At 35.4% G+C, this 18,052-nt stretch overlaps 1 protein-coding gene across 1 annotated transcript; it reads right to left on the bottom strand.

Annotated features, from left to right (window-relative positions):
• Nucleotides 1-1,032: 1,032 nt before the first annotated feature.
• Nucleotides 1,033-12,996, bottom strand: Rab21 (RAB21, member RAS oncogene family; the record flags this gene model as incomplete). Its single annotated transcript, XM_013517632.1, is given in 6 exon segments — nucleotides 1,033-2,620; nucleotides 5,199-5,287; nucleotides 5,777-5,831; nucleotides 9,583-9,646; nucleotides 12,087-12,194; nucleotides 12,937-12,996. Coding segments are annotated over 6 exon segments (519 nt in total), but the record flags the coding sequence as incomplete, so codon positions are not given.
• Nucleotides 12,997-18,052: the final 5,056 nt, after the last annotated feature.

The raw sequence follows: 18,052 nt of genomic DNA, 5'->3' as shown, positions 1-18,052 counted from the left end.
CAACATCGTATTTATGCCATCTTCCTAATAGAACAATTAGGGACAAGAACACAAGAGATATATTAGAGAGATGAAGAAAGTATCAAGAAAATTTCCTCAGCCTTGGTTTATCATCTCTTTATCTTTTTTCTGTACATATAATGCAGTTGGCTGGTACGTTCATTATTCTTTCACCTGGTTCTTTCTTAAAGATCTTGTGAGCTTCAAAGCAAAAACAGATACCATATCCTTTTGTTGCTATTAAATTTTTTCCAATAGGTTTTTAAAAGGGACCAGGAAATCATCAGGCTATGAAAAATACAGAGAAACCTGTAAGAAAATAAGGAAAAAAATTTGGAGAATAGTTATACGCCAGCAATCATTATCTAGAATCTCTGGAGCAGAGGCTCCTATTGAGAATACATACCGTTAAGAAAGAGAGTACAAACCAAGCACAGCTCTCCAATATTCAGGTTTTACAACCTTCTTTTGGAATAATGCTCAATTTCTTCTCCAGTTTACAAACCATATTTCACTCCAATGATAAGAACTTATTTCCCATCTACAACACCAAGAATGGCAAAGCCTTTTTCTACTTCCTCTAAGAGACGGAAGGGCAAAAATAAATTTTCCTATGAGACTCATGGTTCCCACTGCCTCTTCCATCCCCATACAAACACTAACTTCACAGGAACCAACAGCTACACAGAGTACAATCACCCCAAAAAGATGACAATTTTCACTTGTCTCCTTGACTCCTCCCAGTCCCACCATCCTCACACACACAGAGGAGGTCAATGTGTGAGTCTGGCAAGGGCATAGTTAAAGTACATAAAGTGTGGGTCACGGAACACTTAACATTAAAGCTCAGGCATCATAGCATCAAGGAATCAAGTCATCCAGTCTGTAACCCATGTGGGCAAGTTTCAACTATTAATTACTATGCTAGTGCTTCTTCAGTAACCAAACCCCATGTATCTTCTTAACCGCACATGCTAACAGCTTTATTACATACTGCTGCTTAAGAGAAGTAAATCCAGGGACCAATACCACTATATCTTAGACATAACATTTACTAGTTTTCCAAGCATCACAGAAATGAAAAAAATATATATATTAGAACAAGGACAATTTATGTTAATTTCCACAATCTGTGTTCTTGTGACCAGTGCCTGATTCTATCAAAATTCACAAATTTAAATTTAGCCCTATGCTAAAGAAAAAAATTAATGAAGGATTAATTTACAAAGTATACAAGAATATAATTTTACAATAAATCTTTCCAGTGTTTGCCATATCTGTATTATATGAAATGCTTCCCTCCACTGAAACTCAGAAGAGCTCTTATAAAATGAATAAAACTTTCTGTGTTCATCTCTGACAAGCAATGAACAAACAGAACTTGCTCAGGGGGATGTGAAAGTGCTACTTCCGGGGCATAAATTACCACTAACATGCTAGAGAAATGAGTCTTGGTGAGTCGCTATTATCTGGAATCTTGTCCTCTCTTTTCATGCCAGGAAACCCATTACAGATAAAGCCTAAGAGAAAACTGAAGCTGTTGCAGAAGTGAAACTAGCATGCTCCACTCAAATTCTTCTAAGGTAACCATTCTAAAGCAAAATCAGAAGTCATCTCTTTTTATTAAAACAAAAACAAGAACAGAAAACCCAAACCAAAAGGCAAATGCTGCTGTTCAACCATCAGATGGACTTATAGAGGCAAAAAATGTGACAACAGCAGTATTTCAAGTAAAGTATGTGTGAAAATTTAAACACCCCACTTTCAAGTTAAGACAAAAGTGAAGGGGGAGTGATGATCTTTATATTAGAGTTGAAAAGCTTAGGCATTATCAACAAATGTTAATTCACTTTACAGTCATCAATGAGGCCATTGTATATATATTTTTGCACCTTGCGCTTGTAAAAGCAGATAAAATATTTAATATGTTATTTACAATGTATTTTACCAGCTCAGCATACAGGATGTATATAGATTATATCAAAGTAGTAGACAGTTAGGGGTCTGTGCAAACCCTGCAAAAATAGTACTTCAGGTATCTGCTAACTAAAAACAAAAACAGTTTGCTGTTCAGGAGTAATACAATTCAAACTACCACAAAATACAAAGGGCTGCAAAATTGCAAACCATTCCAACAACATATATAAGTTATTAAATAAAGATCTGATTTAAAAGAATATAAATGAAGCCTTTAAGTAGGTCTTTTCTACATGCATATTATTTCTCATTAAAGAAAAAAAATATGTAAAAAGGCCATTGGTAATTGCTTTGTTAACATTTGTAGAAAATGCCAATTCTCTGGTCACAAACTCCACTAAGTTTAGCACTTAAGGTCTCTGCAGTGTTATAAATGTAATTTAAAATACTGTTAATTCTATAACTCCATTGGTAAAATAATGTGACTTGAAATATGGCAGTCTTCATGTTGAGGGCAATGATCCACAGTTTTGTTTTTGCAATTTCTTAGGTGTGCACAGTTATCCGGAAGAACAGCATCCTCCACCACCACTCTGAGCTTGAGGTTCATCATCGATAATTTGTACACCGCGTCTTGCAGCTCCTGGTTGACTAGAGCCATTGCCTTTTGCCCTCTCATCCACTTGTGCTGTTTCTATCATCCCTAAGAAAGGTAAAAGGGAAAAATTACTACAAACATAATCTTTGAGTTTTCTCCTTCTGCATCTTCAATATGCAACTATGATAGTTATTTTTGACTTTCAATCAACAAACTATATGTAACATTGGACACTGAACACTATTAGCTCAATAGAAAAGCTTTACCAGAAAGTTTTTTAAAAACTAGCAGCAAATAGCAAGCATATATATTTAGTGACTGCAACAGAGAAAAAAATTTTGTTCTGAACAAATAATGGGTACAAATATAACCCTTAAGAAATGAAATATGTCAGAAATATGTCAAGATTCAAATTATTCCAACTACAAGTGACAGTCTACAGAATTTATTCTTCAATTAGGAATGTAGTGCTTCTTAGGAGATATTTGGAAGAATGACAAATTTAAAGTGAAGGGGCTTCAAAAGACAGCTAGATGACTTACTAATTTAAATATATAACATAAAGCCACACTAATTAAGAACTCTGAAGGAAAGAGGAAACACAGAGATCAGTGGAACAGAGAAGTCCAGGAAAGACTCCATATACATGGACAACTGATTTCTGACTATGCGCCAAGGTTCTTCAACGAAGAAAGGGTAATAGTCTCAGGTAACAGGATGAGGACTGGATGCCTGTATGTAAACAATAAACTTAACCCATACATCAATACCATAAGCAAAAAGGAAAACAAAACAAAACAAAACTAATCACACCTAAATATAAAACAGAAAAAAAAATTTCCAGAATCCAGGCTAAAAATCTCTATAGGGGAAAATTTTTTATGACTTTGTCTTAGACAAAGATTTCTCAGACAAAAAACACAACTCATAAAAAGAATTATTAACTGGACCTCAGTAGAATTTAAAACTTCTGCTCTTTGAAGGACATGATGGAAGAAAATGAAAATTCAGGACAGACTCGGAGAAAATACTTGCACAGTACGTATCTGGCAAAATGAGAAAAGAAAAAGAGCAAATCCTTAAAACAGAGCAAATACTTGTAAATTTGGGTCCAGACACTGCTTATGAAGAATGGCTTCCAAATTAAAATGTGTGAGACAATCCAATGAGATGAAAGAAAACACTACAACTTCCTACTTTTTCTCAATCTGTCAAAATTTCTGTGTTTAGCTATGTTTCAAAAATGTACAAAAAACATTAGTGCTTGTATCTGTAACATGATTTTTAAATAAACATGGGGAATACTGAAAAGTTTTTAAACGTGCAAGATTTATCATATTGTTAAGCCACTGATCTAGAGTTGTCTGCTCAAAGTATGGTCTGAAGATTGACACAACCACCACTCGAGTACTTGCAGAAAAGGGAACGTTAAGTCACAAGCACTCTACCACATCAAAATATTCATTTTAACAAATCCTTCCATGATTATATTATAGCAATGGCTCTTTCTCTTTTTTTTTTTTTAAGACAGAGTCTCACTGTGTAGCCCAGACTGGCCTCAAACTCATAAAAATCCTCCTGCCTCAGCTTCCCAAGTGCTGGGATCACAGGTATGCACCACCAAGCCCAGGTTGATTCTCACATTTGGTATACAACAGATCTGTGTGGGCAGACTCTGGTTACCATATCCAGAGACTCTGATTCAGGAGGTTTGTAGAAGGGCCAAGAAATTGCATTTGTAACAGTCACAAGTGATGCTAATGTTGCCTTATTTATAAAATCAGTACTCCAGAATTATGAGTGACTTTAAAGTTTCCTAAAACTGATATTTAATCCAAAATTTGTGTTTGTGTGTTTATGTATTTTTTAAGAGAGAAAAACCATAGTTTCATCAAATTCTCCAAAAGTTATTTCAATCCATTGTTCCATAGATTAGATTTTTCTTAAATATGATATGCACCCTATTACTAATATGGGAAATGACTTTTCAGGTTATATAGAAACAAACCTAATTTCCTTTCTCTTTTAAAAAAATTTAATATGTAAACTTTCAAACATATTTCTATATTTATAGTAGAAAAAAACAGCATAATGAAAATCCATCATTCTATTTTATTCATCCCCCTAAGCATCCCTACCATTATTTTAAATCAACTCCTAGACACATAATTTTATTCATGAGTTATTTTATTATGTGTCTCTAAAAGGAATGTTTTAAATAACTACAACACTACTATCACAATTAAAAAATTAACAAACATATCTTACTATCAGCAAATATCCAGTAGGGGTTTATACATTTCCATTGTTTCAAAAACGTTCATTAGTTTGTCAAATAAAGATCCAAAGAAGGTCCACCACTGCAACAGACTATTACAGCTCTTAAATGTGTTTTAATCTATGAATTTTTCTTCCATTTTTACTTAGTTATGTATTTTTTCAATTTTTGTTTTTATTTTTTATGAAAATATATTACTCCTCTGATTTCACAGAGATTAAGAACAGGGCTACAGTTGGCATTTAAGATTTTTAAAAATGAGTTAAGAATATTAAATAATAGCATCAGTAGATGTGACAAATTATCAATGTGGTCTTTAACAAAAAAGGGTAAAACATCACTTCAGAAACATTACCAATACTTCAAAAAGCTATTTTTAAACATATTAAATATGACTATACCTACTTTTACAAAGGTCAAGAAAAAGCTCCTCAATTCCTTTGTTCTGTTTGGCTGAGGTATGATAATGCTTTGCTCCGACAGATTCTGCATACCTTAAAAAGAAGTAATATCAGTGATTGATGTTAGACATTTGAAATATTTTATAGTAGTAATTTTAGTGACTTACCAGTTTAGCTTAGCAAATTAGTAATTTACCCAAGTTTAGTCAAATTAAGATTATTTAACTATTCAACCTCTGTAGACATTAAAACAAATTTTAAATAACACAAATATAACAAGACTTGACATTTTTATCCATTAATTTAGAACTCAAATATTTTAAGTGCCTAACCAATCATGATAGCTTTCTTTTACATCATTCTTACACTTTTCATTGAACTTAAAAGAGAAAGTGCAATATCTTTAAATATTTCCAGAAGTCTAGAAATTACCAACATAAACATGCCTCTTTGACTCTTAACAACTCAATCCATCTTAAGAGGTTTGAGTAATACCTAAATGGTGAAGCACACTGTACAAAGAGGAAGACTTTCTCCTGGGAAGGAACGGGAGTGAGTGTGTAGCAGGTGCGCAACACTTACGATTCTGCTTCTTGAATGGAAACATGTCTCTCCTTTTCCAAGTCTATTTTATTACCTAATTTGAGAAAAGTAAATAATAATCTTAATACTGATTTTTCATAGTAAAATTTAGTCAATTCTAAACATACAACTGCCATTCTAGTTACCTGAGAAGATTATACAAACTCTTCCAGACCTGTCTCAAAACTATAAAGTTAATCCCCATGATATGAGAGTTGTTCATGACTGTCCAGGTGAACGCCTCAACTCCTTTAAAAGGAGAAATGCTGCAGCATGTCCATGCTGAATCTACAGTCTGTCAGAGAAAAACAACTTTTCCAAAGAGAAGGGTCCTATTCTTTGATTTAGGATATACAAGGGACAAGGGATTCTCTGGGTAATCTAGGACTAAACATACAATTTCTAATGAAGTATAAGTGGTTCAAAGAACAAAATTTTTCTTTATTCCTCCATTAACTTAAAGCCAGTTAATAATTAAGTATGGTTCTCTCATAGTTTACTAAAATATATCAGGCTAGCCTTTGGAACCCTAAGAGTACTCTGGTTTCCTGGATAATATAAACTGGTTAAAGTAAGCATTAAAATACATGGATTTTAAGTACTCCTCCACCACAGGAATTGTAACATGTCTGTATTATTTGTTTAAAAATAATTGTGACTGGCTTTTTATTAGAACTTTATGTATATCATGAAGATTTAAAATTCCTGAAAGTTTCTCCTCAAAACAATAGGACCAACCTGAGATTATGCTAAAAAGCCATCAAAACAAAAATGAAGATGCTGTAAAACGCAGATTGCTTATTGAGTGTAGGATGTGAGTTGGTTGGACACAGTGGTAAAGCGAATAGAGCTGGGTGTGGTAGCGCATGCCTGTAATCCCAACACTAGGAAGGCTGAGGCAGGAGGACTGCTGCAAGTTTGAGGCCAGCCTGGGCTATAAAGTGAGTTCAAGTCCAGCCTGAACTGCATAGTGAGACCCTGTCTCAAAAAGACAACAAATAAATAAATAAATAAATGTAACAGAAACAACAGAAAAAAATGGGGAAAAATATCCCCAAGAAAGTATACATCAAATGTTTTCCTTTCTTCTATTATGCTATTTGGGGAGCAATCTTATAATTATGGTGTGTTTTCTCCCTTTGGGACTTTATAGTCTTAAGACAATTTTAGATACATTTCAGATAAAGCATTGAAGCACAGTAGAATGAAAGTTCTACTGTTTAGTACCAAGAAGTGTAAGTCCAGAGGTTCTGTATATTGAGAACCTGAAATAATGTAGGCACTTCATTGCTGCCCGTTGCAAGAAACTATTTACCACCATAGTCTAATGATGAGAAGGAAGGAACTAAAGAATACTATGAAGCTCAGTCGGTACCCATAAAGCCAGTAAGGAGTTTTGTCTTCTTTGAGCAGCTTTCCACCTCAGCAAGTTCCATATTATTCTAATGTCCTATTTTATGTTTTGTCAATCAAATGTTTAATTTGTTAAATATTATAGCCAATATATCTCACAGTAACCAGTAGGAAAACAAGTTGTTTTATTCTATAAAGAATGCAAAAAGCACCATCTGGTGGCAGGTAGTTCCAACAACCAGGCACAAGATTCTGCCTCTAAAAAGGTAAACAAGGAAGTCTCTCTTAAAGATGGCTAGATTTGTTGCTCCCATTAACCAAAACACTATGAATTTATTTTCTAGATCTTTAATGCCACATTTTCTAAATTCCACCAGAAACATCACCACTTACAAAAAACAGTGAAGATATTAAAAGTAGGTAGTCATTTTACAGCATCAAAAGAATGTTAAGGGGAAATCAGACATTGTTTTGTCATTTAATATTATGACTAATTTTAATAAGGTATTAACTATTATAACCATTTTAACCTAAATATTATAACCATTATAACCTAAATATTAGTTTAAATTAAAATACTGAAAAAGCCTTCTATGACATAACTACTGCTACTTGGAACAATCAGTACAGATTACGTTATAAAAAAAATGACCTGTGAGTGACTGACATTCTTCCAAAGCTTAAAATCTTTTGTAGTTTTTACCTTCTTTCAAAGGCAAGAAAGCTACACAAGTAAGGCTCTGAGGCTCCTGTTTCGATACTACTCTGCAACTACACACAGGAATCGGGGAATTTTCTAATAGGCTTAATAGACTTGAAAGTGAGGACAACCACAACAGTACACACGTACTTCAAGGTACAGTACAATGAAGGTTAAACACACATTCACGCTGAGGAAGAGGAGAAGCCACTCTGTTAATAGTAGAATACAGAAAAAAACTAGACATGGTGGCTCAGGCCTACAATCCCCACTTTCGGGAGGGTGAACCAGGAAGATCCTATGTTTCAGGCTAGAATTAACCTACAGAGAAACAATCATGATGAGAATCTCTGCGAGGTAAGCCAAACGAAAAATAGTTGATCTAAAGAATGTAAGACTTTATATGAACCATCCAAGTAGGCTTCAAATGTTTTCTGTCTTACAGAAAGGGAAAGGAGTAAGCACTTGTCAAATGCTGACGTCTCTGCCAAGTGTTTCCCGCATCATTACATAACCTTCACTACAATCCTGTAAGTTAGTAGTATTATTTCGAAGTTAGTAATAAAAAGAGAAACACTGACTACTACAGGGAATAGAACAAAATAATTGCAAAATGGATAAACTGGAATATTCATAAAAAAGTACTGAATAGCAAAGGGAATGAAATAACCTACAACTACAGAGGCTACCTGTAAACATAATGTAAAACCAAAGAAGCCACACATGAAAAGAGTCCATAGTAAATGATTCCACTAAGAAAAAATTTAAAACAGAACTAAGTTATGTAGGAGTCAGGACAGTAGCAGGGTAGGGTATGAAGAGAAGGTAACTGTGATGGTCCTGAGATAAGAAAGATACGCAAAAGGGGCCGAAGTGGGGTCCCAGGGCACTGTTTACACCTTGTGAAATCACTGTGTGAAAATTATATTTTTACTGAAATTTGTATGCTTCTCTGCACACATTTCATTTTTCAATACAAAGTTCTCTAAATGCGATGGGCATGGTGGTACCTGCTCTTAGCACCATGATACCCATGGCTGTGCAGTAATAGCATTTGGGAAGCTGAAGTAGCAGGAACACAGAGGCTGAGGCCAGCCTGGCACACACAGTGAGACCGTCTCAAAAACAAACAGCCGGGTGTGGTAGTGCACGCCTGTAATCCCAGCACTCAAGAGGTTGAGACAACAGGATCACTGTGCATTTGAGGACAGGCTAGGTACAAAGTGAGTTCAAGGCCAGCCTGAACTGCATATTAAAACCCTGTCTCAAAAAGACAAAAGAAAAACAACCCAAACAAACAAAAATTTTTCACTTTAAAAAATCACTAAGTGAGGCTGGAGGATGCAGCTCAATATTTAGGCATTGTCCAGTACAAGTGAGGCCTTGGGTTGAATCCCTAGCACTGCATGTACATATACACACACACACACACACAACGCTCACAACAGAAAGCAGTAAGTGAAGGTTACAAGGAGTATGCTATCAGTTCATATGAAGAAAACACTACGAGGTACGGGTTGAATTGAGGACTAGGGAAGCTGAATCCTTGCACATTTAGCTTTTATTTGTTACCCAAGGAATTCCCTGAAGTAGCATTTGAGTTTCCCGGAAAAATTACCTCCAAATCTTAAATTATTCTAAAATACTAAACATTAAGATGCCACAATTCTTCCTTTCTCGCTTTAAAACAAGAATGACTGTTTACTATGTCTTTAGTAACAACAAATGTTTTTAAAAAACCAATGATGCTTACCAACTATACATAAACAGATTTCATTTCCCAGCATTTTCCGTAATTCTTTGACCCAGTTTTTTACCTGTGTATATAAAACAGAAAACATTAAAACAAATCCTGTTAGAATTACTATTACAACACCTAAAAAGGCAACATTGTGGAAATACCTCAGACTTTTGTGTAACAGCTCACATATGTAGGTATTAATATGAACGACTGGCTTAAGGATCAATTATTACCGTATTATTTGCAACCGCACTCATATAGTGGGAAGACCTGCTCTCATTCTGTGATAGAGAACCACTGGTATACAACAACTCTAGAACAGAGTTCTATTACCCACAAAGCACAGCAGTAAACACAGGAGTACACTGGAACTAAGCAAATTCATCTTTTTAATTTACGCTTTTAAATATTATAAAATAGCAGGATTACAAGAAACCATAGGATAAAGAACAAATTAGGCTTTCACTTCTTGTAATCAATCTGTAGGCAATCAAACCACAAAGAATTTATACACATTCCTTAAAAAAATTACAAAGATTACAGTAGATACGTGGTAAGCACTTTCCGTCATCTGGTCCTATGGTATAAATGTAACAGTTCTACACTCTTATTCTCTGCAAGAATGCAGAGGAACTATCTTTAGTAAACCTGAAATCCTTCTAAAAGCCAAGCTACACATTATCACCTTATCTTTGTAACAGGCTGAATCACCGTCTTCTTGGTACAGCCCCCTCTTTTTCCTTCATTCACATACGTATAAAGTTTTCAAAGCATTTAATTTAGTTTCACATAAGAAAAAAATGACAGTACTGGTATAAAGTGCACATTCTCATCACCTCAAAAGAAACACACCAAATCCAATTAACGTATTATTTTATTCCTGTTCACACAGTATCACAATTTGCTGAACTAACCAAATTTTTAAAAAAGATTGTTACTGCAGCTGGAGTTGCAGCTAAGTGGTACATTACACCTGCCTAGCACATAAGGCCCTAGGTTCTGTCCCCACCCACAAAAATAAAATTGCTTACTGATTTCCCACTAGATCCTCTTCCATAGCTGTCCTAATCTTAATTCCTATATATTCTGTGATAAATCAAAGTTAGGCATAGATTCTCTGTTCATCCTTCTACCAAATCGGAGTCAGATTTCCCAGTGTTTGAGTTACAGCTACCTTGTAACCTGCTTTGACCAAGAGGATGTGACGGAAGTAATGCTCAGTCAGTTACAGACTTACACCCTATGAAGGCCTAGCAGCTTCTACTTTTTGTGTTCTTTGAATCCTGTTATCATATAAAATGCTTAGGACAGAATACAGAATGATGAGGGTGTGTGTGGAGAGGACCACACAAAGAATGGCAGACCAAGGGAAGGAAAACCAGATCTTTTTGCACATTCCAGACCCAGTCACATTCCTAGTCCAATGAGTGATTCCACTGCTAACATATATAGCAGAGGCACTGCCTGGTCAATCCGCAAAATCATGAAGAGTAATAAATCGTCATTTTAAGCCACTAAGTTTTGGGGATTTTGTAAGGCAGCCACAGATAACTTGTTACTTTTCTACCTACCAGGTTCAATTTGCTTTTAATCAATAAAGTATTTAAATCATTTCTTTTTATGCAGAAAGTCAAGGAGAAAATACCATCAAACAGCAGACCCCAAAATAACTGTTAAGTTAGCAAGCTACTTACAGTTTCATTTTCCTACTCTGCCATGTAATTAATAATGCAAGAACTAACTTGGTATCCACTCCATTACATTTAATTGAGGAAAATTAAGAGAAAACAAAACAAAAACTAAACTGAAAAGAAGTACTTTCAACAAGAACCTGTAATTCAGGACAAGAAAAGCTTCTGCCTTGGAAATTATCCCCTTTCATTATACACTGCTCACAAATTTATTTCAAACAAGGTTTTAGGAGGAAAAGTCAAATAAGTAACTCATTCTAATTGTTGTGAGGATTCAAAGGTAATTTCAATGTTAACTCATTTTTGGTCCCAAACAACTTTAAAAACCCCACATTTGCTGGTAATTTTAAAGAAGCATTTTTTAAAAATGAAACTAAATAAGCACTATCTAGACTGTCTTTTAGAAGTTTTTATTACAGCTTCCAGGATATTTGGTGAGGAAAAAGAGCTTAAACTTGCTTTTGCTCTACCTTTTTCTCTCATAATGACAGCGCCTGTGCACGCACACCAAGTTTTCAGATGCCCAGTATGTTTGGAATCAAAGCAATGAATGACGTTTAAGAAGAAACCAATTCCCTTATTTTTCTGAAGATTAACTTTATTTCCCTCCCGTCATATTTGATAAAGCCATGTACTAAGCCATCAAGTACTCTAGTGTAAATTAAATATTCCAATAAAAAAACTGAGTGGTCACCACTTAATACACAAATATACACTTACACTTTTAAAACTAATCATTCTAGTGAGCAAAGGCACAGTAAGAGAGACACGAAAAATCAGTTTTGTTCTTCTGATTAAGTAACTTCATAAAGTGAACCAAAATACCTTCTGAAAAGAATCTTCATCTGTTATATCATAAACTAAAATAGCTCCATTTGAATCTCTGTAGTAAATTGGACCCAATGCATGGAATCTCTCTTGACCTGCCGTATCCTAAATAAAGCAACGAATATTTATTAGATAAGAACAAAAAGATACAACTATTTCAACTTTTGATTAATTGGAAACTAGGGCATAAAGTCAGATAACCCCAAAACACTATTCAAAAAAGTTTATAAAAACAAAATTATTTTTACAGTCAAGTTGTAAGTCCTAGGTAATGTTACGATTAGACAAACGCTACTTTCCTCCTCCCAACTCTTCTCATTGGCACTATCCCCACTAAAAAACCAGTTCTGTTGCCAAAGGATTAAAATGATCAATACTGCATGATAAGCCCAGAGTAAGCTCTGCCCCAAACTTAGGCTTTCCACACAGGGACAAGAGATGGGAAGACACCACACCTCGGGACCACCCCCTTAAAGGAGTCTTAGAGCATAACCCTCGCTCTACTTTCCACCGTCATTCCCTTAGAGCCTGGCACACAGAGACACTGGGTGAGGGGGTTTCACTATCCACCGTGACCTCCAATGAAATCCCTGAGCAGACCATTTGTAGCTAACAAGTTAAGACATCAATATTCAAATATAAAACTGTATTCCAAAAACAAACAAAAAACTGTATTCCAAATATAACTCTTAACCAGAATTTAGGAATACTGTTAATTTTTTGGCTAACTTTCAGTTAACTTTAAAAATGTGAGAAATTCAAACTCCTATTCCTTAAGGTATTTAGTTAATAGAATACCAAGAACAGGCAGATACTTTTACTCACATAGTTAAAAAGGTTAACTTACCCAAATGGCAAGGTTTACTCTTTTCCCACCAATATTTAACTTCTTTGTTAAGAAAGATGCCTAAGGAAAGAGAACTATATTAAACAATGTTTCACAAAATAATGTTCCTTATCCTAACAACTGTAGATGAACCATTTCAATGTGAAATTTAAGTTGTGAGAAAAAAGGAAAAATTCAATTTTTAATTTATAACCAAATATTGTTTTCATTAAAGACAGAATATTATTTACATTCTTACCCAAGAAAAAGATTCCTATTTAGTGCATACAAATTACTAAAATCACAAAGAAAATCAAAGCATGTAGCTCAATGGCAGGAAACTGGCCTGGCGTGCACAAAACTTTGGGTTTGATCCCCAGCACTGAGAAGAAAATTTTAAGTAATTTTTTGTAAGTTCTTGTCTAGATCTGGAACACATTTTCCTTAGAGTATGGGATTTGACAGTATCCTCCTAACTTACTTTAAGAACAAAGAATGTAAGAAATTTCTAAGCTACACTAAGTGCCTTCTGGTGACTTACTAGTTGTATGAATAACAGTATCATTCTAAATGCCTCTGCATTTCTATGATTCAACTGTTTGTTGTGTATTTAATAACTATCATGAGTACAAATGTCACAGAAATGAAAGGAGCTCAGAGTGTACTGGAGAACTTGAAATAAAGCAAAGAACAATTCCATGTGACACCTGATAAAATGGAAGGTCTTGCCAAGTGCACTGCAATAAGAGTGCTTAGGAAGCATAACAACTGCATGAATCAGCCAAAGCAGCTTCAGCAATAGTAGGGGTTTCTCATAACAGACAGGTGAAGCCATTGAAGTCTTGAAATACTGGACCCCAAGGGTGCTTGGGGAACAACTCAGTACAGTCAATGCCAGGGGGAAGTCTGAATTCAAAGGATCCCAGGACTCTATGTCTATAAGACTATGGAAAAAAAAAAAAAAAGACTATGGACTTCATTTTGTATAGGTCTTAATAAAACCTGTTCCAAAACTTAGGTGCACACACACACAGTTTTAAAAAAAGGTATGTCACGTCAGGCATATGTGGGAAATATTACATTCTACTCTCTGTATATTCACAATGCACGCCAGCACGCTCAACCAAAAAGGCTGGTTGTGTTTATTCAAGTACTCTCCAAACCCATGTGACGTTCTTTTTCCTTAAGTTTCTTCCATGTAACACTGAACCTCTTTATTTCCCCTGGAGAAATGCCTAATTCACCATAAGAAATAACTTAAGAAGTAGTACCTAATTCACCATAAGAAATAACTTAAGAAGTAGTACTATTGATAAAGGAGGACCACCAAAAGGTTGTAAGCAATAAGAAAGAGTAGATCTGTATTTTCAGAGAACAGCACTGGGAGATAGGAAGGAAGCTGGATCAGCAAGGACAGGACTAGGCCTACAAAGTTGTACAGAAAAACTGAAAAGGCTTGAAATAAGACTAGAAAGACAGAAAAGAGAGACTAGAATAATATTATTGAAGAGGAAATACACTTAGAATCCAGGGTTAGTTGACATATTTTTAAAAAAAAGAACAGAGAGCTAAATTCAGATCTATGCAGAAATACATCACGTTAAGTGTACTGATACACAAGAAAATGCATAGAAGAAAAGTAAAACAAGAAGCTAGGATAGTGAATTATTTAAGAAATGTAAATTTCAGGAAGAACTTTTTTGCTGTGGGCCAACCAAAGAAATTAAGAACTAAGAAAAGGTCACCAGGTTTAGCAATTAACTAAAGAAATCCACAGGTAAGATATAAACGGCACAGCTGGGATAAATCCAAGAATGCCTGCTTTTAAAGTCCAATACTACTCCAGACTGTTCATTACACAATTCAAAAATTACACTGAAAAGGGCAGAAAAACAAGTAAATAAAAAGTAAAAGAACCTGGAAAGTGAGAAGACCAAATACATGTTATGACAATACAGTGGTGCCACAGTTCATGAACTTAATTTGTTCTATGATTTTTGAAAAGGTTGTGTCTGTGTGCAGGGAAGATGGTTGTAGTTGTCACCCGACGTAGTTTGCAAATAAAAACAAAACTTTGCCACAATGCTTTTGTTTATAAACCAAACTGTTCATAAACAAAAGTGTTCATGGACCCACGTGCCACTGTAAAGGTAAATGAAAGACTTCTTCCACTCATTGTAGCATAGGACCGAAGAACAGGAACTTTGGATTTGAATCTCAACTTTATCACTTACTATTAGCTGTGTAATTATTTGAACTCATTTTCATTATGGTTTTAAAATCAAAGCCACATAGAACTTAAAATCTGAATCTTATTCAAAATTTAAATAAAAAGGTTAACTTTTTTCAGGCATCTTTAAACTGAACTCATCTTCTCTCCAAAACTGACTTTCCATTCCAACTTTAGTATCGTGATCACAATTCTGAAGCCACCAAAGTGTATCTGTTTTTGGCTGTTTGGGCAGTTTGAGACAGGGTCACTACACTGCCTAGGCTAGTCTTGAATTCCAGGGCACAAGTGATTTCCCTGCCTCAGCGTCCCAAGTAGCTGGAAATACTGGTGTACACCACTCTGCCCAGGTGTCAGTAACGTTTGAAAACTTAGAAAATATATTCTACTTCCCTTGTCAGCCCATATTCCCCACTAATCTGCCATGTTTTGTCTTCATATTTCCTTTGGGGTTCTATGACCAGCAGGCTCATATGTGTCATAATGTAAACACCTCTGGTCTCATTTATTATCTTGCTCTGCACACTGAATTATCTTTCCCAAATCCCCTTACTTTTTCTTCTTCTGTTTTTTTTAATCTTATAACTCACAGAAGAGCTCCCTAATAAATTTTTTCCTGCTGGCTGTTAATAACATAATAACCTTTTTGTCATCAGTGTTGTAGATATTTTGTGGCAGAGGGGACTGTACTGGAGCTGGTATAGTCAGTCATTTCCATTCTATCATCCTCTAACTTATGACCATCCTCCAATGGCAAGTTTAAAGAATGGCCCACAGTCTCTCCTTTGGAGCTATGGTTGTTATACCTGATAATTTTATGGCAAGGGTACTCATCGGCACTAACTGTAACTATAAGGGGGAAAACGGTGAAAACACAGTAAAATAACCTAAATGTTCATTAATAGCTAATTAGTTAATAATACACAAATATAGCACATCCATACAGTGAAATGCTGAAGTCATTTTAGCTACTACTAATATTAGCTAACATTACCGAATGCTTATCTTCTTCCATGCACTGCATTATGCAATTTTTACAAAATCATTCATAAGCTTCTCCATTATAAATGTTGGAGAGCTTACATCTACAAGTAAGTCTCAAAGCTTTATCATTGTGACAAAAGACTGCTACAACAACTTGTCCAAATCTATCTTCCTAAATAGCTTCTAGGATATTTTTACTTACTCTACAACTTACTTGGTTTATTTATACTCTAATTCTATTTGTTCACAAAATACCCCTCATATTAGGCCTATTCTTTATTGTCTGAATTCCACCTATCCAAATTGTGATCTCTTGGATTTTTAAGTTTCTTACATTAGTCACACAATTCACATTAAGTTCCTCTATCTTGAAGAATTTACCTGATCATAAAAGATATAGCATATATAGTTTCTCTCTCTCTTTTATTTTTTGTTTGGGAATCTAATCAAGGCCTCAGCTTGTCAGGCAGGTACCGTGCCTCTGAGCTAAAACCCTGGCCCACATATATAGTCATATATTTTCCTGAGCACTAGCATTCTGCTCTTTAGACTACATATTTTTAACAGTTTCACAGTACTTGAAATGGGGAGTGTTCTAAGAGTTTTTCAAATATTAACTCATTTAATTCTCTTAACACCGTGAGTTAAGATAGAATTATTACCCAAGTACTACAGATACAGTGACTCAGTCACATGGAAGACGGCTTCCCCATGGTCACAGTAGGTGACAGTATAGGATCTGAAACCCAGGTGGTCTGGCTCTGGACAACACTCATAGGTACCTCCCAGGCTGATACCTAAACTAATACTTCTCTAGTGGAAGGGTTGGAGGGAGTCATATTTTTTTTTAATTTGTTTTGTTTTTGTTTTTCTTCCAGTAACAGGAATCAAACCCACGACCTTGCACTTACCAGGCAGGTGCTGTGCTGCTGAGCTAAATCCCCAGCCCCTGGCCCCTGCCCATAACAGACACTCAGATATTACTACTGTAGGTAAAGGTATACAGATGTGCCCAGGTAAATCAACGTAAGTATAGCACAATTTTTGTAAAAGGTATTTTTTGTTGTTTTTTTTGGTACCAGGAATCTAACTTAGGACCTTGTGCTTGCCAGGCAGGCACCGTGCCACTGAACTATACCCCAAGCTACACAACTATATTTGGGGATAAAGCTGAAATATTTAATGTATTATCAAATTAGAAAATGATCAAAAAGCTTAAGTTTCTTTTCTTCTCCAATCAGGTCTATAATGCACACATTCAATTTGGCCAGACTACCTGTACTAGAATACCACTTGTGCTTATAATACTCTGGGGCAAAGGCTCTTAATTCTGTTACACTATAGTGAAGGTGAAAGGGGACGTAAGTACAACTATTCATATGTATTACTAAGAACAACCTCCACACTTCCAAGGAATTTATAAATGCCTGGCAACATCTCAGTGAAATTCTACCTCCCTAGAATGGTGAGGAGAATAACATTAAACAACACCAATTCAAAAGGTTCTAAGATTATACAGGAAGGAAACAAAGTAAAAAACAAAACTGACTGTTCCAGGCTCAATGCTTGGGCTTTCTCATGTAATGCTTGCAACAAGCTTATAAAGCTTATAATTGGCAGTATTTTACTGTTGTAAACCTGAGATTTAAAATATAGTGACTCACCCAAGGTGAGACAACTCCCTAGGTACTACAATGGACAGAAGCCAAACTGACTCTACAATTTTTTTCCCACTGCATAAAATTCCCTGTTTGAGAAGACACACATTCTTACCAGGTGTGGTGGCGCACACCTGTAATCCCAGCACTTGGGAGGGTGAGGCTGGAGGATCGTTGTGAGTTTGAGACCAGCCTGGGCTACAAAGTGAGCTCAAGGCCAGTATGAACTGCATAGTGAGACCCTGTCTCAAAAAGACAAAAAAAC

Source organism: Chinchilla lanigera, unplaced genomic scaffold (assembly GCF_000276665.1).
Source record: "Chinchilla lanigera isolate Chin_1 unplaced genomic scaffold, ChiLan1.0 scaffold00004, whole genome shotgun sequence".
Classification (NCBI taxonomy): Eukaryota; Metazoa; Chordata; class Mammalia; order Rodentia; family Chinchillidae; genus Chinchilla; species Chinchilla lanigera.
The sequence above is the reverse complement of the archived record's forward strand: the minus strand, read 5'-3'. Positions and strand labels throughout refer to the sequence as shown.